Source organism: Falco peregrinus, chromosome 5 (assembly GCF_023634155.1).
Source record: "Falco peregrinus isolate bFalPer1 chromosome 5, bFalPer1.pri, whole genome shotgun sequence".
Lineage (NCBI taxonomy): Eukaryota > Metazoa > Chordata > Aves > Falconiformes > Falconidae > Falco > Falco peregrinus.
The window spans coordinates 114687679-114711779 of record NC_073725.1 but is presented as its reverse complement, the minus strand read 5'-3'; the positions used below and the strand labels follow the sequence as shown (position 1 = coordinate 114711779).

Below are 24101 nucleotides of genomic sequence, written 5' to 3'. Positions count from 1 at the left end.
CTTTTAACTTGAATTAGTGTTCTTTTATTTTAGGTGTAACAACGAAAATGAATGGTGCCAGATCCATGAAAATATTATTCGCAAGTCCAGCACCAAATACACAGCACCCAGCTCAAACTATGGTAAATATTTATTTGTGCATTTTTGTCGTAATAACAGCTGAAGATTTCCTTTAGGAAACTGCTAATTATTTATAGCAGGCAAATTCAGTGAGATGTGAGATTATGCATAGCTGAATTTTCCTACTTGTGATTTAAAAGTTTAGCTAAAATTCATTCACGTTCAGTTTACAGGTGAAAATCTGTATTGCATATGCCAATTTAACCAGGAAATTAAAAAAAAAAATAAAAACACCTGATTTTTTTTTTGTTCCGAGATATGGCAGACAATAGTATTAATTCAGCATGCTAAATAACCTTCATCATTATATCTGTATTGTTATTTTATCTCAAGAGAGGTCAGCAGCAGAGAGAGCAAGTGGTCTGCTATAGTATTAGCTTACTCTGTGAATCTTCACTTAGTATCTGTGCTTGTGAAAACTGCTCGCCCGTGGGAGGATACAACATGAGCAGCAATTGGCATTGGCAGAACTCCTTTAAAAGGGTTTTTCTCATGATACTGGCTTAAGTTACTGTGACCAGACTTGGCTGCACAGGAAATGAAGAATTTAAATTTTATTCATCAAAATTTCCCTGAGTAAAACTGTCTTCCTTTTCATCCTGTATTCCCTTGAAAATTCCAGGTATAGCACATATCTGAGGCTTGCTCTCCTGAGGATACCGTGCAGCCCTGTCAACAGAATGAAAGCCAGAGCTTAAATTTGTTGTAATGTATTTGCCTGACTGTCCAGAAAATAAGCAGTGTTTTCATACTTACAAATTAATTATCCAGAGGACTCTCTGTGATAGTTTCAGCTAAATGTTTCATTACATAGTTCAGGAGAATAACTGTCTTGGCAGAGTTTTTTGACACCTTTCAAATCCATTTTTATTTTCCTAGCTAATGGCAGATAAATATGGAAAGTAAATCTTGTCCTATCTTGTTACTTCATTTAGTGGTATCTGTAGTACACGAATTCAGAGCTATCATTACTATTCCATTTCCAATGAACCAGCTGGTAGGTTACAGTTCTGCTTTGCTACAGCTAGTTTGGCATTCATTACTGAGTGCCTGATTCGTTGGCTTACCGATGTCCGAATACTGATATCGTCTTAATTTCACTTGACTGCATATTGAGTATTGTAGTGGAATATACAGTTCACACTTCTATAGAAGATATTAAGCACAATAATAAGCAAATGAAACTGTTTTCAGGTTTCAAATTTTATTACCTGGAAAGCTGATCTCCTTCCCTGCTGTTCCTCCTGTTACAGTTAAGGTCATCTACCACTTCTTAAAAGATTTTCCTGAATTGTTTACATTTTGAAAACTTGCATTTATTTCCAATGCCAGGGGTCTGCCTAAAGTTTTTTTTTATCAAGCGTGAGCTTTTTTGAAGAGCAGAAAGAAATAGTAGCTTTTTATCCTTGCCTTTGGCTTTTCAAAATAATGATTTCAAACGTTTCCTTAAGATCTAATGCATCTCTGGAATAAGAGGTTGAAACTTGGCAGAGGTATTGCCCTGGTGGCAGGGGCAGTGTTGCAGGCTGACATTATTTAAGCGTAAATAATACGGTTTGGATCTCAGAGCCTGCTCTTAGAGTGAGAAAGTGCTCAAATCACAAGTGTGATTTTTTCCCTGAAGAAAAACGCACTGGTTCTTTCTCTCCCCACCTTCCCAGGGCTTGTGTAAAAGTAATCCTCAAATCTGCTGCAAGGAGTAGAAAAGAACTGGGAGGATAGGCTGAGCAGAAAAGGGGACTGGAGAGTAGATGTACAAAACCTCATGGGCAGAGCAAGAAGGTTTTGGGGGTGGAATATGTGGGAGGGCATCACGTAAGTAACACATGTAATACCATGCTGGAAAATGACATATTCTGTTATTTCCAGTGACTGATTTTTATAGATAATAGATTAATTCTGGTGCTGTTTGCTAAGTACTGGGGGGGTTGGATGTGGGGAGGTCTGAACTTCCAAATTTGCTCCAGTCATTTTTGCTGGAATTTTCAATTTAATTTTATTTGTTTGTTTTTAATAGCAAAAGAGGATATAAAATAAACAAGTTTTTCTCTAAGTGGCAAAAATAGTCAAGACTGATTTCTAGTGATTTTGCCTCCTGTGTTCTGTTAAACCTTCTGTAGCGCCTGCACACACAGATGCACATTGCACATGGTATTCAAAGGGGTTGAATTTTTTCCGTGGTGATAAAGCCTCTGCTTTCCCTGCAGTGCTTTGCAGCGCTGTCCTGCCTACTTAGCTGGACAGTTGCAAGTCCCTGTTTTGGCAGCTTTGGAGTGCATACATGCTGGTTGTCCAGCTGGCTGGTTGGCCTGCCTTTCCCTTTGTTTTAAGGCTTTATGCTCTTTTTTTCATCCCAACTCCCAGTGTTCATTAAACATATACAATCTTCATATTATCTAGCTAGCTATTTGCCAGATTTGGCTGAAGTCAAACAACAGGCTTGAAAATTATTTCAAGGGAAGAGAGCAGAAAGTGGGTGGGAGGTACATGATATTACCAGTTTCATTCCCCTGGTAACTTGTCTAACAAAATGGCAACTAAATATTGTCTGCAAAGCTCGTATATACATCTTAGGAAATAGCAAAATGTTAGTTGGCGCAGGCGAGACTGTACAAGGCAGTGTCTGTTTTCATATGTGCTGCTCCACTGAGTGAACAGAGGATAGAAAAAACTGTTGACTAACTGGCAGTCATTAGATGAGATAAAGGTTGTGGAAAATTGCTGTGTAAATGTAATTCACATTGATATGTGAAGCTGGTAATATATACTCGGCAGATGAGACTAAGCTTGCATGGTTGAGCTTAATCCTGGTGTTTTCTGGTATCACAACACTTGACTTTGTAACCTTACCAATACATTATCCTCATTTTAGGGGTGTAGTATGCTTTAAATTAAAAGCAACTAGGGAAAGCAGTTGGACTGAGATTAACTGTGTAATTATTCCTAGTCCAGCTATTCGGTTGATGTACTGAACATCAGGTCGCGTTGAAAGAGCTAGTTGCAGAAGTCACTTTGACTAGTTGGTGCTCTTGAAACTTGCCGAGCTACTGAAGGGAATTTCATTAAAATCAATATTCCTGTATGAAATAGTTAAAGTGGAACAGATATGCTTTGAGGATTTTCTAATTTATTTTTTTTATGGTATTAAGCAGGATCAAAGGCACTTTAGAGATATTCTATGACATTGTGTGATGTGGTAGTTCAGATAGAGGTAGCATTGCTCATATGTGTGCTGTAACTTGCTGTATGTGAGGAACAGAAATAGTGTTAAGTACCTCACTGTCTCTTGCAATATCTCTGTGAAATTAAGTATTCTGATTTTAAAAAAATGTATTTTAACACAATGTTACACTCTTAACTGATCCCTTAAAGCAGTTTGGTTTCTTCCATTTCAATTTTAAATTACTCCAAGGGAGAAAAGAACTCTGTATTTATGTATTTGTATTAAATTAACTGTGGAGCAAAGCATTATATTACCTACATGCCTTCTGTGTACAGACATGTAATTCTTAGGTCTGAAAAAATTAACAACTTTGGGTTTTTTTCCAGGACTTATAATATCTCTTCAGCTTCTTCGTGGTGACATGGAGCAGATTCGAAGGGAAAACCCCATGATCTTTAACAGAGGCGTTTCTGTTACCAGGAAGTTGGGTTTTCCTGATGTTATAATGCCAGGTAAACATAACAACTCTTATCTTAAAATATTGGTAATTTTTTTCTCATACTCTCCTAGACAAGTCCCACAGGAATGGGTGATTTACTCAAAGAACATTGCTAATAGAAGAGTTGCCTTATTTATGAATAAATGCCAATTCCAGATTCAGGGAGGGATGCTAAAACATTTTAATCAACAAACATTATAGTAATAGAAAGTGTTACATTCACATGCATGGAAGTTGATCTGGAAAGATTGCTTTGATGTTCTCCCTACCTTCCCTGCCAGTTAGATATCCCTCATGGATGCTAAGCATAGAGATGTTTCTTTTAAAATGCATCAATTTCTTCTTCCCAATAATCCAAAGCCTGGAAAGAGTTTCCACTTTGCCGCCTTGATTTTTGGAATTAGTATGAGCCTTTTGTAATGGTTGACAATATATGAGGCTGCAAATCTGGTCTGATTTTCCAGCTGGCCTTACAGAGCACGTAGTCCCTGCAACAGTGGTCTTGACTGAAGCATTGCTGTACTTCATTTGCTCCTTACTTCTGGAGCAGCAGCTTGAGATGCTTCTTATTTTGGCACAAGGTGAGGTAGCCCCAGCATAGCCAAGAGTTCATTTAGGGAGGAAACCAGAACCTAGCCAGTCATGCAATCAATAGATATAAAACCTGGCATTATACTGCCTTCACTTTTACAGTGTAGTAAGAAATGGGCTTACAAATTATATTACATGTATAGCATTTGAAATACTACTGCTTTGCTATGCGTTATAACCAAGGCCAAGGGTGACTTTGCAGACATGGGAAATTTTATGAAAGCATAATGGGAAAAGTATCAGATTTTATTACTTGAAAGACTGCAGTAGTGACGCATCAGTATCAAAAGTAGTTGTTGTGGCCTTGTTATGGAGGCTTTTCAGAAAGCACAATAAAAATAGGGAGTAGGTAGGAAGAATTTCTAGAAACTAAAGTAACAGGATTTAGAACAGTATGTGTTTTATTTACTAACAAACTTGGAAATAATAGTAACAGAGCAGCAGAGGAGGTGGGCTATAATGACAATTACAGATTTTAGTTTTTAGTGACCTTATAGCAGTTTCAGTCTTAACCCAAAGAGAGGAGAGATTAAATATTGTCTGTTGATATGCAGGCACAGCTGCTGCATGGTGATCTGCTGTAATTGAGATCACAGCTGGATGTGTCAGCTAGACCAGCTAGATCACAGCTAGAAAAGTCAACATCAACAATAACATTTGCATACCTTTATAAGTGAATTGATTCTCCTGTAAGAACTGCTTTATCCTCCATTTCTGTGTATAAATCTGTCCCTTAGGTGCTTCAGACCACTGAATTTTAGCCCGCCTAAGGAATAGCTTTATGGCCTCAGTGTTCCCCTCAATTGTTTTACCATTTTCTGGGCCCTGTTTTTTTTCTGCAAGCTGGCATAGTAGGCTGTCTTCCCTGTGCTTCTGCTGTTTTGGGCAATGCTTTTGTCCAGGGCTTGAACAAGCCAGTTAGCAGTTTCATGTGAAAAGTACTCCTACCCTAAACTTTAACAATTCTTTATTCATTGCAGCTAATTCAAATTTCCAAACTTTCTTTCTCTAAGAACTCTAGTGAAAATACTGCCTCAGTGCAAAAGATGTCCAACAAATCTGAAGTATATATATTTTTTTTTTGTGATATTCAGCCTAGAGACATTGGATGTTTAAGTAAATTAAAACCCGATTCCAGAGTGTGTGTTTGCAGCACTCCCACTGTAAGGCTGGCTATACGGGTGTAAGTAGTAAACTTCCCAGCGCTGGTCAGCCCATCAGTTTTTTAAATGGTATTCTTCAAAAGACCGTAGTCGCTTGGTAATGTCATGATTGTGAAAACCACAGTTTTTGTTGGATAAAACAGAGATTTTAAGATGATAATCTGTTTGGAATTGGGCTCATATATATAGATCTGCTCAAAATACTGATTTGATACAAAAAAAAATGTGTGAAAGAGCCACCATTCTGCTGTTAGATGCTTATTGCCTCTCCAGAGCGGCTGGACACCCAGAACTTCTCAATTCAAAGGGGGCTAGAAGGGGGCTGCATATATAGCACTTAGATGGAAAGCTTTAGGCATTTGATTCTGGAAAAAAAATTGCTTATGTTTGCGGAGAAAGGCAGTTTGTAAATGTCCTTAAACACAGCCATGGAAGTGTGAATAGATTTTCACTATAATGTTAAATTAGGACATTACCAGAGTAGAGGTGAGATTTGAAGAGAGAGGTAGCAGTGAATGGTGCTCTGAAGAAAAATTTTCATTTCCTGGGTACTCTGCAGGATGATGAAATCTCTGTAAAAATTAGGAGATTAAAATATAATGTAAACTCACTGATGCAGGGAACAGTGTTCATTCTAATTACTTATCTTTTTTTTTTTTTACATAAAAGTGTGTTTGACATTATTCGAGTGACAGCAGATACTTGCCTGTTAGAACAATTGTTTTTAGAATTACTGTTTTTAGAACAATAGATCAAACTGAGCTTTGAGTTTACCTGATGTCCAGGATAGAACATTTGGGCAGAGTTACCCTTCAGGTGAATTAGCCAAGTTACATGAACAAGGAATGCCTGTCAGGGTTTTTTTGTGCTTCTGTTGTAACAACCAGAATCAAACATTCTTTCTTAGCTTTACTAGTGTTGTCTAAAGCTAGAAAATACTTTGGGGTCAGGGGAGGTTATAAAAAAGCCCCAAACAAACAAAAAAACTGTCATGCATGTTAGCAGTTCTCAACTATGTCTACTGCTTTAATTGTCATTGTCAAACTACCTTTTCCTTGCTTTGCTTCAGAACTGATTCTTTCTCATTAAAGACAGGGTTTCCTGTTTCAGAAAAGAGCACAGAAAGTTCATCAGTTGTATTTTGCAAGTGGATGCAGATTTTTCAAGGCACTGATTTAAAAATGTTCTTTATGAATACATTAATAAGGGCTACATCACCTGGTATTGTTAAAATATGTAGTGATCATTCTGCTGAACCAAGAAATCTGTTTTTTAAAAAGTAAATAGCTCTAGGGTTTCAAATTAATCTTCTTGATTATAGGTTCTGACATTTTCATTTTCTGTTTTACTAGGAAATTCTTTCACATGTACACATTTTAACCATTAAAATCCTGTAGCTGTGTCTTATCACACAGTTTTCTTGCCCCGTTTTGTTTTCTAAACCGTAGCATTAGTTCCTGTATCAAGCAATTTTTTCCCCTTACTCGCATTTGAGCAACGTAGGTGGTAGCTGGTCATCATTAAGAAATAAAGTTTAACTGGTCTTTATGTGCTTATATCTTGCATGGTTATGCAGAACAAGATTAATGGCCTACAAAATAACCATGCCTGTCTTCATTTCTAAAGATAAAATGATCTTTGTTTCCTACTGTGTTGTGATCAGAGAAGAGCATCATAAAGACTTGAATTCTTTTTTGTCCGAATCAGAAGGGATTGAGTCAAACCAGCCTCATGAAGAGGTGTGGTGGGCTTTTGTTCATTTGTGGGTTTTCTTTTTTCTTTTCTAAATTATGACTGGGTTTAAGACCATCCATCTGATCCTGACAATTTTACCTTTCCCCAGAGATAAAAGCAATGAGGCATGTGCTGCTTGCCTTTTGGATTGCAACTTTATTTGTATACAGAACTTGCTGATCAGAAATCTATTGCATAGGCATGGCGTTTGTCAGTACCCCAAAGGACATCCCTTCCCTTCCCCATGTGCTGATAAGTATTCTGTCTTTTACTTTGATGCTCTGATGAAAAGTGCATGCTTCATCTTCAACTTGTGAGTGATGTTTCTTTCTCTTTTTTTTTTTCTCTCTCCTTGTCGTAATTTCCTGGCTTCTCTCCCTTTCCTCTCCCTTTACTCTCTCCTCTTTATTTCTGATGCAGAGATGAAGATAGTTGGGTGTAAGTTTCTGCTTTTCTGTGTAATGTCTGCCTGTTGCTTGCTTTTTCCCATTTTCTCTTCGTTCATGGAATGTTGGGGATCGGTAAAGACAGCAAACCATAACATCGTAGGGAAGCTTTGGTAACAGAGGCACAGGCTTTGTCTTGTCAGTCTTTCTTCATACCACAGTGTTTCAGACAAATTTAGTAGCTATGACAGATGAATCAGTAGCAAAGGTGAGAAACATCTCAGCATCTGTTCTGTCAGTGAGCACAGTCATGGCAAAAGGACATTAAGAAATGGACATAGCAAAATCCATCAGCTGTTCTTGCAACATTCATGACGAGAGTCAACAAGACTAGAAGATGTAATTTTTTAATAATTATGCCAAAAAAATGTTTACAAGGAGAATAAAAAATATTTTTGTCACAAATAAACTTGCAGAAATGCAAAGTTGGTGGAGATAATAAAAAATATATTAAAAATCAATTTCCAAATACTAAAAGCAAGCTGTTTCAGGGAAATCATTGAATTTAAACAGAGCAATGTATAAATTCTTTTCTATACACAGAGGCCAAACGATGGATAGCAAATAATCTAGTAGGTACTGGTTGTTCCTTTTCCTTGAAACAATTGAGTGTTCTGCTCACTGAAAGCTCGAGGAACGCACAGAGTTAAACTTGCATGATGTTCTCTTCGGGGGGTGGGTGGGTAAGTTAATTTAATTCACCATATAGGCAGTAGGTCAAAGCTCTGTTTCCCCTTGCTGCTGTAATACTACTTGCAATAATGTTAACAGTTACATGCTGTAACTCCTTGAAGAATATGGACCTTAAAACAATTAGTTACTGACTGGTGAAAGGGCAAAGAAAAATAAGCTGCTGCAGTGGATCTAATGTGATTCCCAGAGCCTGTCTGACCGTACAAGGCTTCTTCATTCCAACAGGCAAGTAGTGACACAGTGGGCAACACAGCAGAGTCACACCGGCATCAAAGGTGACTGCACTGTTACAGCCAGGGAAAATCATGCAGTGTGAGGCCTGGCACTTAATCTGTTGAGTTGTGATTGAGAACAAGTCCATAATCAGCCAGAAGGAAGGCCAGAGAGCATTTGAGACCCTTCCCGTGCAGTGCACTTGGTCAGTTTTTTTCCTTTAGTCCGTTTGGTTTGTAAAAAAAATGTGATGATCGCAGAGCTGATTGTGGGCATCGTTCTGTTAACCTCATCAGTCTTGAAATCACTGCACTTCAGAAGCAGTTGCATGTTTTTCATTTAGAGAAAGTTGCAACTTAAAGGCGTAGTATGCTCTTTGAGATCAGAACCCAGTCACTGGTGCCCTGCTTTGTGCAGTCGCCTCCAAAGCTGCAGCAGAGATGGGCTGTGCATCCAGGGAACGTCCAGCTCAATGTGATTATCTTGGCCTGAAAGGACAGCGGTTACCATTGTAAAGAGCTAGAACAAATACAGGCAAAGCACATTCTGACGCTATACATGAATATATTCTACATTTTATAGTTTGTTTCAAAGATTTTACTTACTTGCTGGACTCTTTGAGTCAAACCCTTAGTGGTCTGGACTGCTGTAACTTCAGTCAGTGGGGTGATGCTGATTGAATCTAGCTGTGGGAATGCTCATTTATGTATAGGACGTAACTGTATGGCTGTGGTTTTACTCCCTAAGCCATTGTGGAGCATACTCTAAGAGTCCTCCTTGCCCATTCACGCTCTGGAGTTTTTTGGCACGCTTCTGTGAAACGCCAGTATTTTCAAAAAGATCCTAAACCCAGTGATGTGAGAGAGTCAAGCAGACAGTATATCACAGTGTTGGGCCCTAAGCAAATAGGACCGTCTCAACAATTTAACAAATACAGGCATAAATACTGATTTTCATAGATAGGTTTTTTATATTTTTGGCTGCTTAAATTGTAAAAGACTAAACTTCCAGTTGAAAAAATCCCATTAAGATTCTCTGAATAAATACAGTTATTTTACTAAGTTACTTGAAACTGGACCTACACATCCTGAATGTTGTGAGCTGCCACTGTTCCCCAGCTTACAGGGATATATTACATGTCCTTTACAGGTTCACAAAGCCACAGAATAATTGACCTTTTAGAAAACAAATTTGCTAGAATCATGATGTCAGATATTTGTTTGTCTCTTTCTCCTTTGGGAACTTACATGAATTGTGTAAGCTTTTTTTGTCACAGTATTCACCTGTATAAAACAGGAACCATTCCTGTCCTCGGTGTACAAAATCTTGTAGGAACCCTAAATGAAAAATGTTACATTAAATGCAGGCAGCTTCTGTAAATTGTTACTACTTTGCAGTTCAAGTAACGGATTAATCTTCTAGTAGAAAATGTACAAATCTTATCAGGATAATTCTCCTACTTATTCTAATAGATAGTAGTCAGTTACTGGCCATTGGACTGCTTAAGTTACTTGGACTTGAAAATGATGAATAAGTGTTTGGAAGTCTTCCAGTACATTTCTTTATACTGTAACCACAAAATCAATATTTGGCTAGTGCAGCCTTTGCCACCACTCCTTTTTTTCCCCATTACTGTTAAAATCATTTCAGGTGATATGAGAAAGGATTTAATTTCAATAAAAGTGAACCCTCCAAAGCTATAATCTGTGATTTGTGATTTAAACAATTGTACGTTTGACATAAGGCTTTGTAAATAGGTTAAAACAAAAACCCCACAGGTGAAGGAAGAGCCATGTAACACCTCAGGAATATTTTCTTAATATATTATTGTGAAAAATCCTGTCTTTCAAGACATTTCATAAAGAATGAAGCTCAGTAACTGCATATGTTAAAAGTGCATGTAGTATGCTAAAGAGGAGTTTACGTTTGGTTTTAAGTTGAAAACAGTTGTAGAGGGGTGGGCTTCCAAACAAATAGCCATTCTGAAAACTCTCTAGGTTTTCAGTTTATCCTTGACAGTCACCTAACACAAAAAGCCCTCAGCTTAAAATGTCATCTGCAGTTTTTAGCCTATAAGTACTTTTGGCCCATTAGCCTTCTAGCACTTTTTTATTGCTGTGCTGATGATCGGAGGCTGCAGCTGACCCAGTTTGATAGGCCATGCTGCTCTCTGGAGCCAGGAGGCCCGTGGGCCCAGGCTGGTGGGCCATGCTGCTTTTCTCCCAAAATACACGCTACTGCCGTGTCAGAGCCAGCACTTTTGGGACAGTGGTTTGCCATGCAGAGGGCGTGAATTATCTGGTTTGTTAAAAAAGGACCTTATTTTTCTCTTTTTCTTTTGATGATGGAATTAAATATGGGAAAAGCCCTGTCTGCCAAGATTTTTGAGTTGATAGCTAGCTGTCATTCTGTGTTAAAGCTGCCAGGGATCACTCGCGATCCTACTGATCACGCTTGTGTTAAGCCACACGCAAGCTGCCCTGCGCGCTCTGGTCGTGCACTTGTGTGCTGGTGTGCAGAATGTTTTCTCTAGCTTTGCAATTTGCATACCCAAAGTTTTTAATAAACTGCTCAGTGTTCGAGCATTTGCTCCAGTTTCTGTGCATCCTGTTAGTGCATCTGAGCTCAAACGCTCAAAACCAGTAGCGACTGGAGAGAAAAAAAATGGCTTGTGAGGACTCAGCAAGCTGTGTGGTTAGTGAACGTGATGGGGAGAGCAGAGGCTTCTTTGCAGTGAGGTTATATTCACTGAGATAAATGCAAGAGTTTGATTTTTAGCTTTAGAAAGTTTGTAGCTTTTTAAAAAGCATTTTTTATCTCCAGATTTTTCAAGAAACTGATGGGCTCCATATCTGATAGTTAAATGTGTTTTGTCTTTGCTAGATACATTTACTTTCCTATTTTTACTATATATAATAACCTTTTTTATTTTTTCGAGATTCAATAGACAATATTTTTACAAGAGAAGGTGCACCATTATACTTCACTAAAATACTATTTCTCTTCTTTTTTCTTCATTTTGATTCAGATCCACTGGTTTTTAGATTCCTCTCCCCCCACCCCGAAGGCATTTTTTATTTTTTTCTAAATTAGTGCAGTGATATCCCTCCTGTTAAGCTTCACGCAAGATAAGATGCTATATATAACCAAATAACTCCCTTTAATTTCAGCTGGAAAATGATTTGCTATCTGACATTGGACTTTGTGTAACCAGACTGTCTTCCAGAAAAGAGGTCATAAATAGGAAGCTCCAAAATGCTAATTATACTGAGTACAATTGATTTCTGTGAAGATTTATAGCATACAAATTGAAACTTTTTTCCTCCTTGTGCAAACTACTGAGAAAAAAGGATGGACTCTGTTAAGCAGGAGGATTTTCAAAACAGAAGTCCCTACTTACAAAACCCGTTGCAAATATAATAATAATAGTTTATTTCCTTGATATTCCTACAGTCAGCATATCGGTGGCTTAGCTTGATTTTGAACAGCAAGATAATTTTCTCTGTTGTGGGGGGCTGTGGAGAGTTGCATTTGATGACTATTATTTGATGAGAAAAAAAAGATCAAATATTTGAGGTCTTTCACCAGCATCTTGCTGTCATCTTTTTCCCGTTAATGAACCATAGCATTTTCAAACCTCTAGTTGCGTGGTGTTTCAAGCAGGCAGCTCTGTGTGAATCCACAGTGAGAGTGAGGTTGATGGAAAAAGGAGGACATTTTGCATACGGATTCCCATTCATAGAGAGTTCCTAGCAGAAAGCACTGAATGTCAGCTACAGAGCTGTATTTTCCATGCTTAAAAAAGTTGTCCTTATCTCCAGAAATAAAAATGAAAGTAAAGGCAGGACTGAAAGCTCCTGTTGTTTGTCCGTCCCTACAGTAAATTAAGGAACAAATTCTGTGGGGTTATAGACGTCACAAAGAATTTGAAGTGCTTCTTTGACAGACACAAAAGGATATCCCTCACTGCCTGAAAGCAAATGCTGCCTATTTCATTGTGCTTCTGATTAATAAACAGATTTAACTGCATCAGCTTCTCCAAGTGGAAGAAATCAGGCCTTCGAGGAGTCTCTGCTTTGCTGGATAGCCATTCCATTACTTGATTATTTAGTCTCTTGAGGCTGCTTAACAAAATACTTGCCTTGAAAGAGTTCACTTTTTTGTTTATTTTTTTATGTATATATATTTATATATTGCCCTTTAATATGTTTGCTATTCTGGCAAGTAAATGAAAAAATGTGGTAAGTGTGAGCTGTCATGAAGTGGTGACAGTAACTAAATTTTACAGAAAAATAGGTGCTACCTGCTTCCTTTTGGTGCATGCCTTAGAATTTACTGCATTAGTTTTGAAAGCAGAGTTTCCCACATCAGATTCCTAAAAGAAAATAAAACGTGACCTAGAATCTGTGAAATTCAGGATAACAAGATGCTGAGAGAGATGCTAATATTTCAATTTCTGAATAGTCATTTGCTCTGAAAGCTCTCGAAAATGAGGTAGTGAGAAATTGGCAAGTATCCATACTGCGTGCTTTGTTATATCCATGCATATGGATACCAGAGGCTAGCCAGAAATCTAGCAAAAAAAGAATTTATAATTCCCTCTTAATCCATCTGAACTGAATTACAACAAGGTTTCCAAAAAGGCCGCTTTTATTGTGTTTTATGATAAAAAGGAATTAGGAAAATGTAGAACGTACTTGAAGAGCTAACTAAACAAAATGTTCTGTTGATCATCACAAACAATACTTACTTTTCTTAAAATATATTGGAATTAGGAAGTCTGGTGTTAATGATGTTTAGTCAGGCTTAACCTGATACTTCCAAATCAGCTAACTAGACATAGCAGTAAAAGGGTTTTTTTCCCTTTCTCACTTACTCAATAAAAGCAAGTATTGATTCCTAGTTCACATTTAATAAAGGCATTACTAACAATGGTCTGATTTTATGCACTGATATTAAAACGTTCATCTTTATTAACAATTTACTTGCTGCTTGGAATGATTTGGGCATCAGCCATGGTCTTGCAGAAAACAAAAATCGATTTGCAGAATCAAAATCTGTTGCCTGCTGACACTGAGTCATCCATATTGAATTTAAGTGTGTGACTCCGCTCTTTTACTGTAGGTGATATACGCAATGACTTATACCTGACATTAGAAAAGGGAGACTTTGAAAGAGGTGGGAAAAGTGTGCAGAAGAACATTGAAGTGACCATGTATGTGCTCTATGCAGATGGAGAAATCCTGAAGGTAAGTGCCTTCCTCATTGAGCTTCAGGTGCCATGTGCTTGCTCCATGGACACGTTACCTTGTTTTGTTGTCTTAATACAAGGGAAGTGCTAAAATAAAACTAGCTTTTACTTTTTTTTTTCCCCCAAGTTTTTAAGTTATATATTAAGATGAAGGAAGTAGCCAGTTATAAATTTGAAAGAATTTGGAGCACTACCCCTATATGGGAATAGGCAACTTGGAGAAAATATTCATAAACTGAAAAACTTCCATAATTTCAAAATGTGATGTCAGTGAAGAAAATTTAGAATAACTGTAGTCAGAAAGAGCTGAAGAGTATGTGACAAATATCTAAAATTAAATAATGTGTGTCCTACAATGTGATGAAATGTGATTACAAGAGAGACTTAAATCTGTGTTGTTGGAGTTACGGTACTGAATGTAGTTTTGGAAAATAAATGTCACTAGCTGTATTTCCAAGATCTTGGCTTTCACCCTGGGATGGCTCCATTCCAGCTGTGAATGGTGATAGTTAATACTTTTCTTTCTTCCTCTGTTCTTTCTTTTAGTATTATTGAAGAGGAAAGGGTAGTTAAGTCAGCTTTGGCTGGGGTGGGAAGGTGTGAGGATAGAGAAGGAAATGGAAAGTATTTTAACATAAATATTTATCAGAAATAACTTCCCCCCTCCCTTCTTTTAACATCCACCACAATAAAATAGCCTTTGTAGCTATTATTAGAAGAGTGTAAACATCGAAGTGCTTGTGTACCAAACTCATTGCCACAATCTTTGGTTTTTAATTGAAAGGACACCCTTTCCTTTATTACTACAATTGCTTGTGAATTCATTAAAAGTAAAGTATGTCTCTTTTAAGGAACTGGTTTGTGCTCATAGCTGAAGCAGGAAGACCACAATCCCTTTTTGTTTAATTGAATTAGGCGTACCTTTCAAATGAAGTGACAAATTTTAAATCATCACTTTACTGCACAGCTGTCTGCCAAAGACCAATACAGGTCTTTGCCCTCCGAACTGCAATATCAGCATCTTCAAATACTAATGTACATGGTGGTGGCTAATTATACTGTAACTGTGGCTAATGATTAAGTATAAAAGCCGTATAATTTCTAGACATTATCAGCCTTAACTTCTGCTGTGGTTTTGCATGGAACGGTCATTCACAGATGCTAAGTTATAGTTTTTCTTACCCTGCCCTGTTATTACTACTGTAACAGTGCTTCAAGACTTTACCATGGGATAGTGAAGCAGATGTGGTACAAACAAAGACTAGTAAAAGGTAGTCATTCCGATTAGAAAAAATTTGGATGAACATTTGTCATAAAGAAGAGACTTTACAGATAAAGGATCTTTCGTGTTTTTTAAATTCAAACCACACATTTAAAAGAAAATCTTTATAGCAGATTTTATGTTACTGCTTCTCTGTATAGTGGCAATCAATGCAACAAAGATACTTTGTTTATGTCAGGGAGGTCTTTGGTTCGTGATGTCTAATGATGCTTAAGATCCATTGTATTTCAAGCATGCAGACACTAGAATTTTCTACAGAGGAAATACTCAGAGGTGTAAGCTAGCCTATCTACTGAAAAGTAAGTAAAAGGGCCATCAAAGACAACAGAAGTTGAACTCTCCTTCCCTTTATTTCCAACTCCTCGCTGCTTAGGTACATTTGCGTTCTCTTTTAACTGCAGAATAGAACTAGAAAAATAACATAAACCTGAGTATCAGTTGAATTGAATACAGAGACAGTTCAAAAGTGCTAAATGACAGTTTGAAGGAATAATCACATGCACATAAGAGAAAGAAGCAGCTACTTAGAAATGAGTTTGCAAACTAATCATGTCTCCTCTTTTTTTGTCACTGCCATAGCTTCTACATGATTTAAAAATTCTGCAAATTCATCTACCAAAGCTAAAGCAAATGAGACAGCCATCTGGAATTACTTCTAACTTAGTGAGTTATCTTACCATTGTAAGATGGCTCCAGCGTTACCAGTGGTAACCTCCTTGTCCTTGCAGAAGACAGCTGACCCTGTTAAGAGCCTCTCTGGCTGCTTTTGAGTCTATAGAAACGCCCTGAAAATTGTGAGGATTCAGCTCCTTAATCTGTACATTTCCAGTTTGTCTCAACTTTCAGAATGCAGATTTTGGTTGTAAAATACAGCAAAGCTTGTGCTCAGAATGTTCCTGTGCTTCGGGTTAAAAGCCCTGAGAACAAGCTACCCATCCCAGCTTGCCATGGGTTTGGGGAAGTCTGGGTATCCGTCGGTCTAAAACGTAAGACAGGTCCTGGGTTATTTTAGTATGCAACTAAACGGATACCCTTTTACCTTTTGTATGACAGATTTGGTTTTAAACCCTAGATGGCTTATTTTTCACTGCAGCCATCTGGTTTCTGTAATCTTCGGTATGGACACCTAGAGTGATGACCTTCCATTTTCTGTTAGGAGCGAGGTGGTTTCACCCAAAGACAGAATATAATTTTATTCCTAAACAAAGCAGCTGGAGAGACTGCTAGCTCTGGATCCATTTCAGTCATTCAGCATAATATAAAAGAAAATACTGAAGACTGCAACAAGAGGAGTCTTAACTTTTTAACATAAATGTTAGGAATAAGGTGTGCGTTGGTTAGGGCTTGGTGCACCGCTGATAAAGGGAATTGCTTTGTTGGGGTTCCCTGTCCCTTAATGACCGCTTGTGTGACCCAAGGTTGCTTGGACAGTCAGTCAAGGGTAGCTATTTTCTTTCTTCTATTTCATTTTGTCTAATTATGACGTTCATTTGAGAACTTTCAGGAGGTGATACAGTGGAGAAGCTAATAAAAACCCTCCAGTTTGAGCTTAGAATAGCATGGGCAGAACACTGACAGCTAAGTCATTGCCCCCAAAGCACTGCTGTTCCCGGCTGAAGCCCTGTCCCTGCCTGCCCTCTGCCTTTCCCAGGCAGGGGCTGCCAAATGAGAAGGTGTGGGGAAATTGCCACAACATTTTCATCTGATACTAGAATAAAATCTCTAAGCTTTTCCTGACCAGCAGCACAATCCAAATCGGAATTGCGCCTTTGTGAAGACTTTAGCAGAACCATCTGCAACAATAATGACAATATTCTGTCTGTCTCACATCCTTATTGCTGCTGAGTATATCTTGGTCCAGAAATAGTCCTACCAAAAGCAGTGAAATTATTCCCAGAATACAGTGCTGTTCGAAATGAAAATTAGTATTTCCTTTTCAGAATGGTCTTACTCAATTGTTAGTATCTTTCAATATAGTCTGAAAAATAAAATCCTTGACACATTTCTCACTACTTCTTTCTGTTGCAGTAGCAGGAATATCTTAATTGCAAGGCATACCTTAAATGATAAAATTATTAGCTGATACTTTTTCTAGTTTAGCTTCCCTTACTTGCCTCTGCCCTCTAATTCACCCACATATTTGGGTCTTATGGTAACTGGATGTACGGAGGCTAGTTTCATGTTTATATTTTGCAGATCACAATTCAGAATTAAAGATTAAGCAGTCCTCCCTCCTCAGACTATAGATTGTAGTACAAATGCATAGAAACAGCTAACAACCAGAAAGAAAGACGCTTCACTTATTCATTTATTTAACATTTATAGCATGAAACACCATTCAAATACTGACCATTTTTCTGCCAAGGCAGGTAATTTTTTGAGGCAACAGAAAAAAGCTCAGATGAAAATCTGAATTTTTACTGTACCTTCTAGAAGAAATACAAATACTATTTTACTTTCTCCTAAGAACCCCATGCAGAATGAGGTTTCAGAATTGCCGTGTTGAAGCCTGACAAGTTACTCTTATTACAAAATATGACTGGGGTATTGCAGGCATACTAGGTTTTAGTACTGCTTCCTCTGCACTCACTCCAATGTGTTAATATCTGCTGGGGTTGTGGCATGTATCGTATGGTGACTAAGGCTTACGTGAGAGGGCTGAGTTTTGTATGTGCTACAGCCACCCAGTTTGGATTAGAGCTTTTGCAACGAATCTCTGTCCAGGGAGCTGTTCTTGCATTGAATCCCAAAATTCCAGAGAACTTTTCTTTCTTTTTTGGCTCCTTCACAAATTCATAACTTTCTCAAAGCGTAAAGAATATTACCAGAGGCTGAGCTAACTGGGGCTGGTTAATGGGATGTGCTTGGCTTGACAGTCCCCTGTTTACAGGTGAAAAAAATAAATCAACATTGTTGATATTTTTGGGGGTTAGAATTTAGAGATGCTTTGGGAAAATGACCAGTAATTCTTATTGTCATGCTACTGTTCTATGTGGGGTGCTTTAATGTTGGAATTTATATCGCTTGTGTCATTCTGGGTCTTCTTAGCTTCTGTTTCTTCCTGGATTCGTTATCCTTAGAGATGCTAAAAGTGAAGAATCTCTAAGGTATCTTTTTTCTGCATGGCTTTATAAGATGTTGAATGTTTTGGATCACTTTGTAAGTGCTAGGTCTAGAACATGAGTTACTGCTTATATAAAGAAATGTGCTTCCTGCTCCATGTCTTCATTACAAAGGACCTTTTACGGTCCTTATTTCAGGATGTCAGTATTTCTTCTAACTTCCTTCACTCATATTCTGACTAAGGGTTTCTGTATTTCCTAAATATCAATGAATGTTTTCCATCTGTATTTTGAGAATACATAGATTGGTTAAGATCTTTGAACTTTTTAAATCTTAAAAGCGAAAATTTAGATCTCATTGTGTTTTTAGGTGATGATTAGTCAACAGAAATTCCTTGCTTACCACTAATGGAGTAACTTGACCAGAATTATCTGGGTTACTTGTTGAAGCTGGTTGGTTGTAGTTTCAATAGACCAACATTTTTAAGAGCTTGAAAAGTTCAGGTATCACTTCTGAACAGAGATACTGAAGCAGAAATCAGATTAAATTATATTTTCAGAAAAGTCTAATATTAATAGTGATGGTCTTATGAGGTCCTTTTTGTTGTTCGTTTGGGGGGGGGGTTGACTCATCTTTATATATTTGGACTTATTTGTTTATTGTATCTGTTCAATGCTTGACAGAACACTTAGCTTAAATAATAACTTAAATAATAATGTACTGGAATTCATCCAGTATCATAGGCCTCCTAGCTCATCCTTTGACCCAAAACACAGTTTAAAGATCTCTTTAAACATTTCAGCTTTCATTGTGTCTGAGTTTCTGTTTCTGACTCTTCCTTTATGTCTACAGAAATAGATGAATTATATAAAGGTTATCACCATGTAATAAAATGACTCATCTGTAGTGATGTGATGTCTTTTAATCTGAAATTGTTTTCTTTTGTTCCAGGACTGCATCAGCCTGGGCTCAGGAGAGCCAAGCAGGAGTGCATACCACTCGTTTGTCCTTTACCACAATAACAGCCCTCGGTGGGGAGAAATCATCAAGTTGCCCATCCCTATAGACAGGTTCCGTGGATCTCACCTCCGGTTTGAGTTCAGACATTGCTCCAGTGAGTGCAAAATATAACCAAGAAAATTCTAGAAAAGCTGAGGTCTTTCCATTGTCCGTGTACATTTGGGTGAGGCTGTTACTGGGAGGAAAGCAGGGAAGCAATGCCAATCTAAAATATAGTGAAGGTGCACTGCTAATTAGCCAGTTGCTACATTAGTTAAACAGCACATTAAAAACATGAACAACCACTGCAAGGCAAAATATTTTGCAGATGTTCTCCCTTGCTGTTCTTTCGCTGTGTTTTCCTGTAGAATATTTTCTGTACAGCATGTATATTTTATATTTTACTGTGCTCAGCATGTCTGTGTTTGTTTTGAGGCTTGCTAATCACTTGCATAGAATTAGACATAGTGTATTCTTACGTAACCTGCATGCTTTTTGTTAGGCATGCAGAGAAGTTCGTGAATAACCTTGTGGTATATATGGACAGACAGAATTATCTGTCTTGTGAGGGCGGCGAGGCGCTGGCCCAGGCTGCCCAGAGCAGCTGTGGGTGCCCCATCCCTGGCAGGGCTCAGGGCCAGGCTGGATGGGGCTGGGAGCCAGCGGGGCTGGGGGGAGGGGTCCCTGCCCATGCCAGGAGGGTGAACTGCATGATCTTTAATGTCCCTACCAACCCAAGCCACTCTGTGATTCTATGATGCACAAATACGATTCCTTATTTCCATCTGTTGCTATAGCAAAAGACAAGGGAGAAAAGAAGCTCTTTGGGTTTGCGTTCACTCCGCTGATGAGAGACGATGGCACTACCTTGTCGGATGATATCCATGAGCTTTACGTTTATAAGGTACCAATTCTTCTCTGCAGACTTTTCACCTACTCATCTATACTTCAGTTTAAATAAGTAATGGCCATTACATTGCTTTTTCCCCTTACTAGAAGTATGTGAGGAATAGATTAATAGTTTCAAAATGTTACAAATTCAAAGTCACACGACTAGGTATAGATATAGCCTTCTATTCTAGATAAAGCTTGCCTTTTCCCTTCAGATAATGATGACTCTAATCCTATCTGTTTTGAATTCAAACATACTAGTATTTATGAGCATTCAGCAGTTTTACCAGCCTATGACATTACTCTACACCCTTTGTGTTATGAAATTAGGCTGTACTTCAAATGCATCATGTTACAGTGCTACAGCTTGGCAACCTGTAATTAGGGGTTTGGGAGGGGTTGTATTTTCTTTGTTCCTGCTGATTTGGTTTATTTCTGCAGTATGATTTTCAGACAGCAGCACTAAGTTGTACAGTTGGAAGATCGTGGTAAGTTCTAAGGAGTCAGTGGTTAGGAAGCCACACTTTCTAGAGCTGGGTCTGTTTTGTGTATGTACAGACCCCAAAGGTGGTAAGCAAAGCTTTTTCTTAGAAGTGTTTTTGTGCACCCAAAAGGTCAATAAAAGTACCATTAGGCAACTGCTGTCAGGGTGTGAGTATGTGGAATGAGATTGACCAGGTACAATTCCATGTCTTGTCCCGTACCCGCAGTGTGATGAGAACAGCACATTTAACAATCACGCACTGTACCTGGGGCTGCCTTGCTGCAAGGAGGACTACAACGGCTGCCCCAACATCCCTTCCAGCCTCATTTTCCAGCGCAGCACCAAAGAGACCTTTTCGGTCTCCACACAGCTTTCTTCCACCAAACTGACCCAGAATGGTGAGTAGCTGAGCCTTCAGAATCGACCAGGGCAGCGGGCTTGGGAAGAGGGAGGTAAGATGGGTAAGCTTGTGCTCTGTTTATTTTACTAAGATACTCCTTTGTTATAATTTCATTATATGCATGCTTTTTGGTTTTTTACTAACACTATTGAAATGAGCAGAGACTGTTTTTGAGGAAATAAGGATATTGATAGGTGGCAGAGAAATTGCAGACATTACTGTAAGTGCAAGAGAAGGGTAATACATTAAAGAAAAGTTTATTTTCATTAAGTGATTGAAGGATAAAAACTTCAATGTTGGCTTTTCTGTACAATCTGAAGTTTGGGGTTTTTTGGCTTTTACAGGGTTAATAAGTAAATAAAAACTTCTTACGGCAACTTCCCTGAAGCATGGGAAGACAAAAGTAGATTGTCCACAGGGCAGTGTTGGTCACATAGGGAAAAATGCAGTCTTCGCTGTTTTTAGAGCACTTTCCCGTTCCTCGATTTGTTACTTTCTTAGCAGTATTGGACTTAATATGTATTTTCCTTCTTGTTTTCCCCTTTCCCCCCTGCCCTGAGAAGTGTGAACTGCAGCAAGAGCGGAAGTGTAACATGTAGTGACTCTGGTGGGTCTGGGGTTGCCATCCGTCCCTCTGCGTACAGACTGTAGCTCTTTCTCTCACTGTTCTGCAGTGGATTTGCTTGCCCTGCTGAAATGGAAAGCCTACCCAGACCGTGTGATGGATATTCTAGGACGACTGAGACATGTCAGTGGCGAGGAAATTGTGAAGGTACTACGTGAAATAAGTCGTTGTATGTATCTGTGATAGCAAGTTCATCAGACCTGCAATGCACTTCTGAGTGCTCCCTCTTGCTGTGCTTTTTGATTCACTCTGTGAATTTCCAGAGTGTATGAATTGAATGGATTTTATTTTGACATGAAACTGAAAGGGAGTGTACACACCAAAAATTAATGGATAGTTAATCCTTGGTATCAAAATGTAGCTAATCCTTAGGAAAATTCCCTCACCCTCATACTCTGCAAGTATCAGGTCGTGGGCACCACGTTCCCCACTCTGCAGGACCGCTCCTGTCGAGCCACACTGCTTGCTGACAAAGACGTCGCCGCTGGTGGTGGTGGTTTGTGCCGATCTCTGTTCCAGTAGTATTTTCTAAAGGACATTCTCTGAAATTGCCTGAATGTGGTTGGTCATTTCTAGAGTGAAGAAAACAGCTGGCTCAGAAAACTTGGCCTTTTCAAACAGCTGGCAGAGCTGATATGTAGTTCTGTTTTGCAAATATGCTCCAAACATCTGTGTAGAGGAGAAAGAAATGTGACACCTTGAAATTAAGTTTTGCTCAGTGGCTGGTGACCCATCCTGCAGACCCATTTTCCTGTCCCAGCACTGTGAAGTGGAGCTGTTGCGTAGAGCCTGAGCACCAGTTGCCCTCCAGCGTTCCTAACCTATCAGTAATCCATCTCCTATCACATAATTTCATCATGTTGTGTAACCCCTATTGCTTTACTTGCCAGTCCTGTGTGTGACCTGAACTTTCTTAGGTCAGAGGAACTTCAAAATGCATCTGAATACTCAGCAAAAAAAGTTCATTCTACATACCTCTCTGATAATTTTAGGTGTGCTGAGAACTCCCCCTAGAACTTATTTTTATAAATCTAGAAGTAAAAGGAGATAATGTGTAACGGCAAATGACCAAAGAAAAGAAACCAAAGAGAAATCACATCACTTAATTAGTAGTTTATGATTAAAGCCACTTCACTGTAACTCATTTGAATGTTGCCATATCTTGAATATTAATCTTCACGATAGCTTCATAACAGAGACAGAAGAGGACAATACCCCATTTATACTGGAATTCTCCAAGAATGCCATGTTTTGTACACTTCGTTTGCAAGGCAGTACAAGTATCTGTTTTTATAGAGAAAAGCATAAAAAGATACGGATTAAATTATTCCAAGGGGAGAAGTAATTGATTCCCTCCCTAAATCAGCTGCCACTAGGCACTGGGATATGAGGCACAGCATGCAATAATTCAGAAAATAAGAAATTGTGTCCTTTCAGAGACTTCATAAATTACTATATTTTATTTCTTGCTTTCCGCATCAGAAATTTAATTGGAATAGATTAAAAAATCATGAGAGGATGTGCAGTTGACTTGATCTTCAGCATTATTCTTCACAGCCATCCTTTTGAGGACTGTGCTTTCAGGAAAGAAAATCACTGAATTGCGCCAGCGCTGAGTAAGCCGCGGTGTTATGGATAAAGGAAACATTTGGCAATATGTAACTTGACCCAGTTAGTGCTTGTTATAAAAGCTTTACTTTTTGTCATATACCAGAAGTTTTCAGTATTAAACATAATTTGGAGCACCAGTTAATGTGCTTCCAAGTCTTAAATTTGATGACAAACAGTATCTGATACACTCTTAATGATACGAGAATTAAAGTAAGTTGTTTTGCCACTGTTGTTAGGCAGCAGTTTTCGTCGGCTTAGTCAGGAACACTGAAGTTATATTTATAAATCAGACATGGTACATATTTCTTATTTTTTGGTTTTCTGTCATTTTTGTTTAGAAATATTCCTTGTAAAGAGAAAAATTCTTCTTAGTAAAACCAAATGAAAATCTTTCGTGTGCATGAACCTGAAGTGATTTGTCCTTGGCAAGTGTTGCACAAAGATACCAACATGTATGAAACAATTAAAGCAGGGAGGAAATAACCTTCTTTTGAATGCAGTTGAATTTGAAATTCTTTGTTTATTCATGTCGTTTTAGTTCCTACAAGATATTCTCGACACGTTGTTTGTAGTTTTGGATGACAACACAGAAAAGTATGGTCTGTTGGTCTTTCAGTCTCTGGTAAGCTGCTGAATTGTTACTTTTCTTTATCTCATGGTCAGTGAGCTTTAAGTTTCTAATTATCATGTTGATAGTATTTTACTTCCATGAAATATAAAATTTCAACTGGATCCAGCCTTACGTTTTCTGGGTGAGGAGGGCAGGCTAGCCTCAGCAGATCCTAGGACAGCAAGATTTGCTATCACTTGGGAGAAGCAAACAATAACATCTAACAGCACAACTACTATCTTTTTAAAGAAACTCATGTATTT

General features: G+C 38.3%; 1 protein-coding gene across 13 annotated transcripts in view; it reads left to right on the top strand.

Moving 5' to 3' along the window:
• Positions 1 to 24101, top strand: part of DOCK3 (dedicator of cytokinesis 3) — a 225428-nt gene that overhangs the window by 133682 nt on the left and 67645 nt on the right. For all 13 annotated transcript variants that reach the window (XM_055806350.1, XM_055806345.1, XM_055806352.1 and 10 more), the window contains exons 13-20: positions 34 to 122; positions 3670 to 3795; positions 13747 to 13871; positions 19170 to 19332; positions 20015 to 20121; positions 20819 to 20990; positions 21667 to 21764; positions 23767 to 23850. In XM_055806350.1, coding sequence (XP_055662325.1) covers positions 34 to 122; positions 3670 to 3795; positions 13747 to 13871; positions 19170 to 19332; positions 20015 to 20121; positions 20819 to 20990; positions 21667 to 21764; positions 23767 to 23850 — 964 coding nt within the window. The remainder of the gene's footprint in view (positions 1 to 33; positions 123 to 3669; positions 3796 to 13746; positions 13872 to 19169; positions 19333 to 20014; positions 20122 to 20818; positions 20991 to 21666; positions 21765 to 23766; positions 23851 to 24101) is intronic.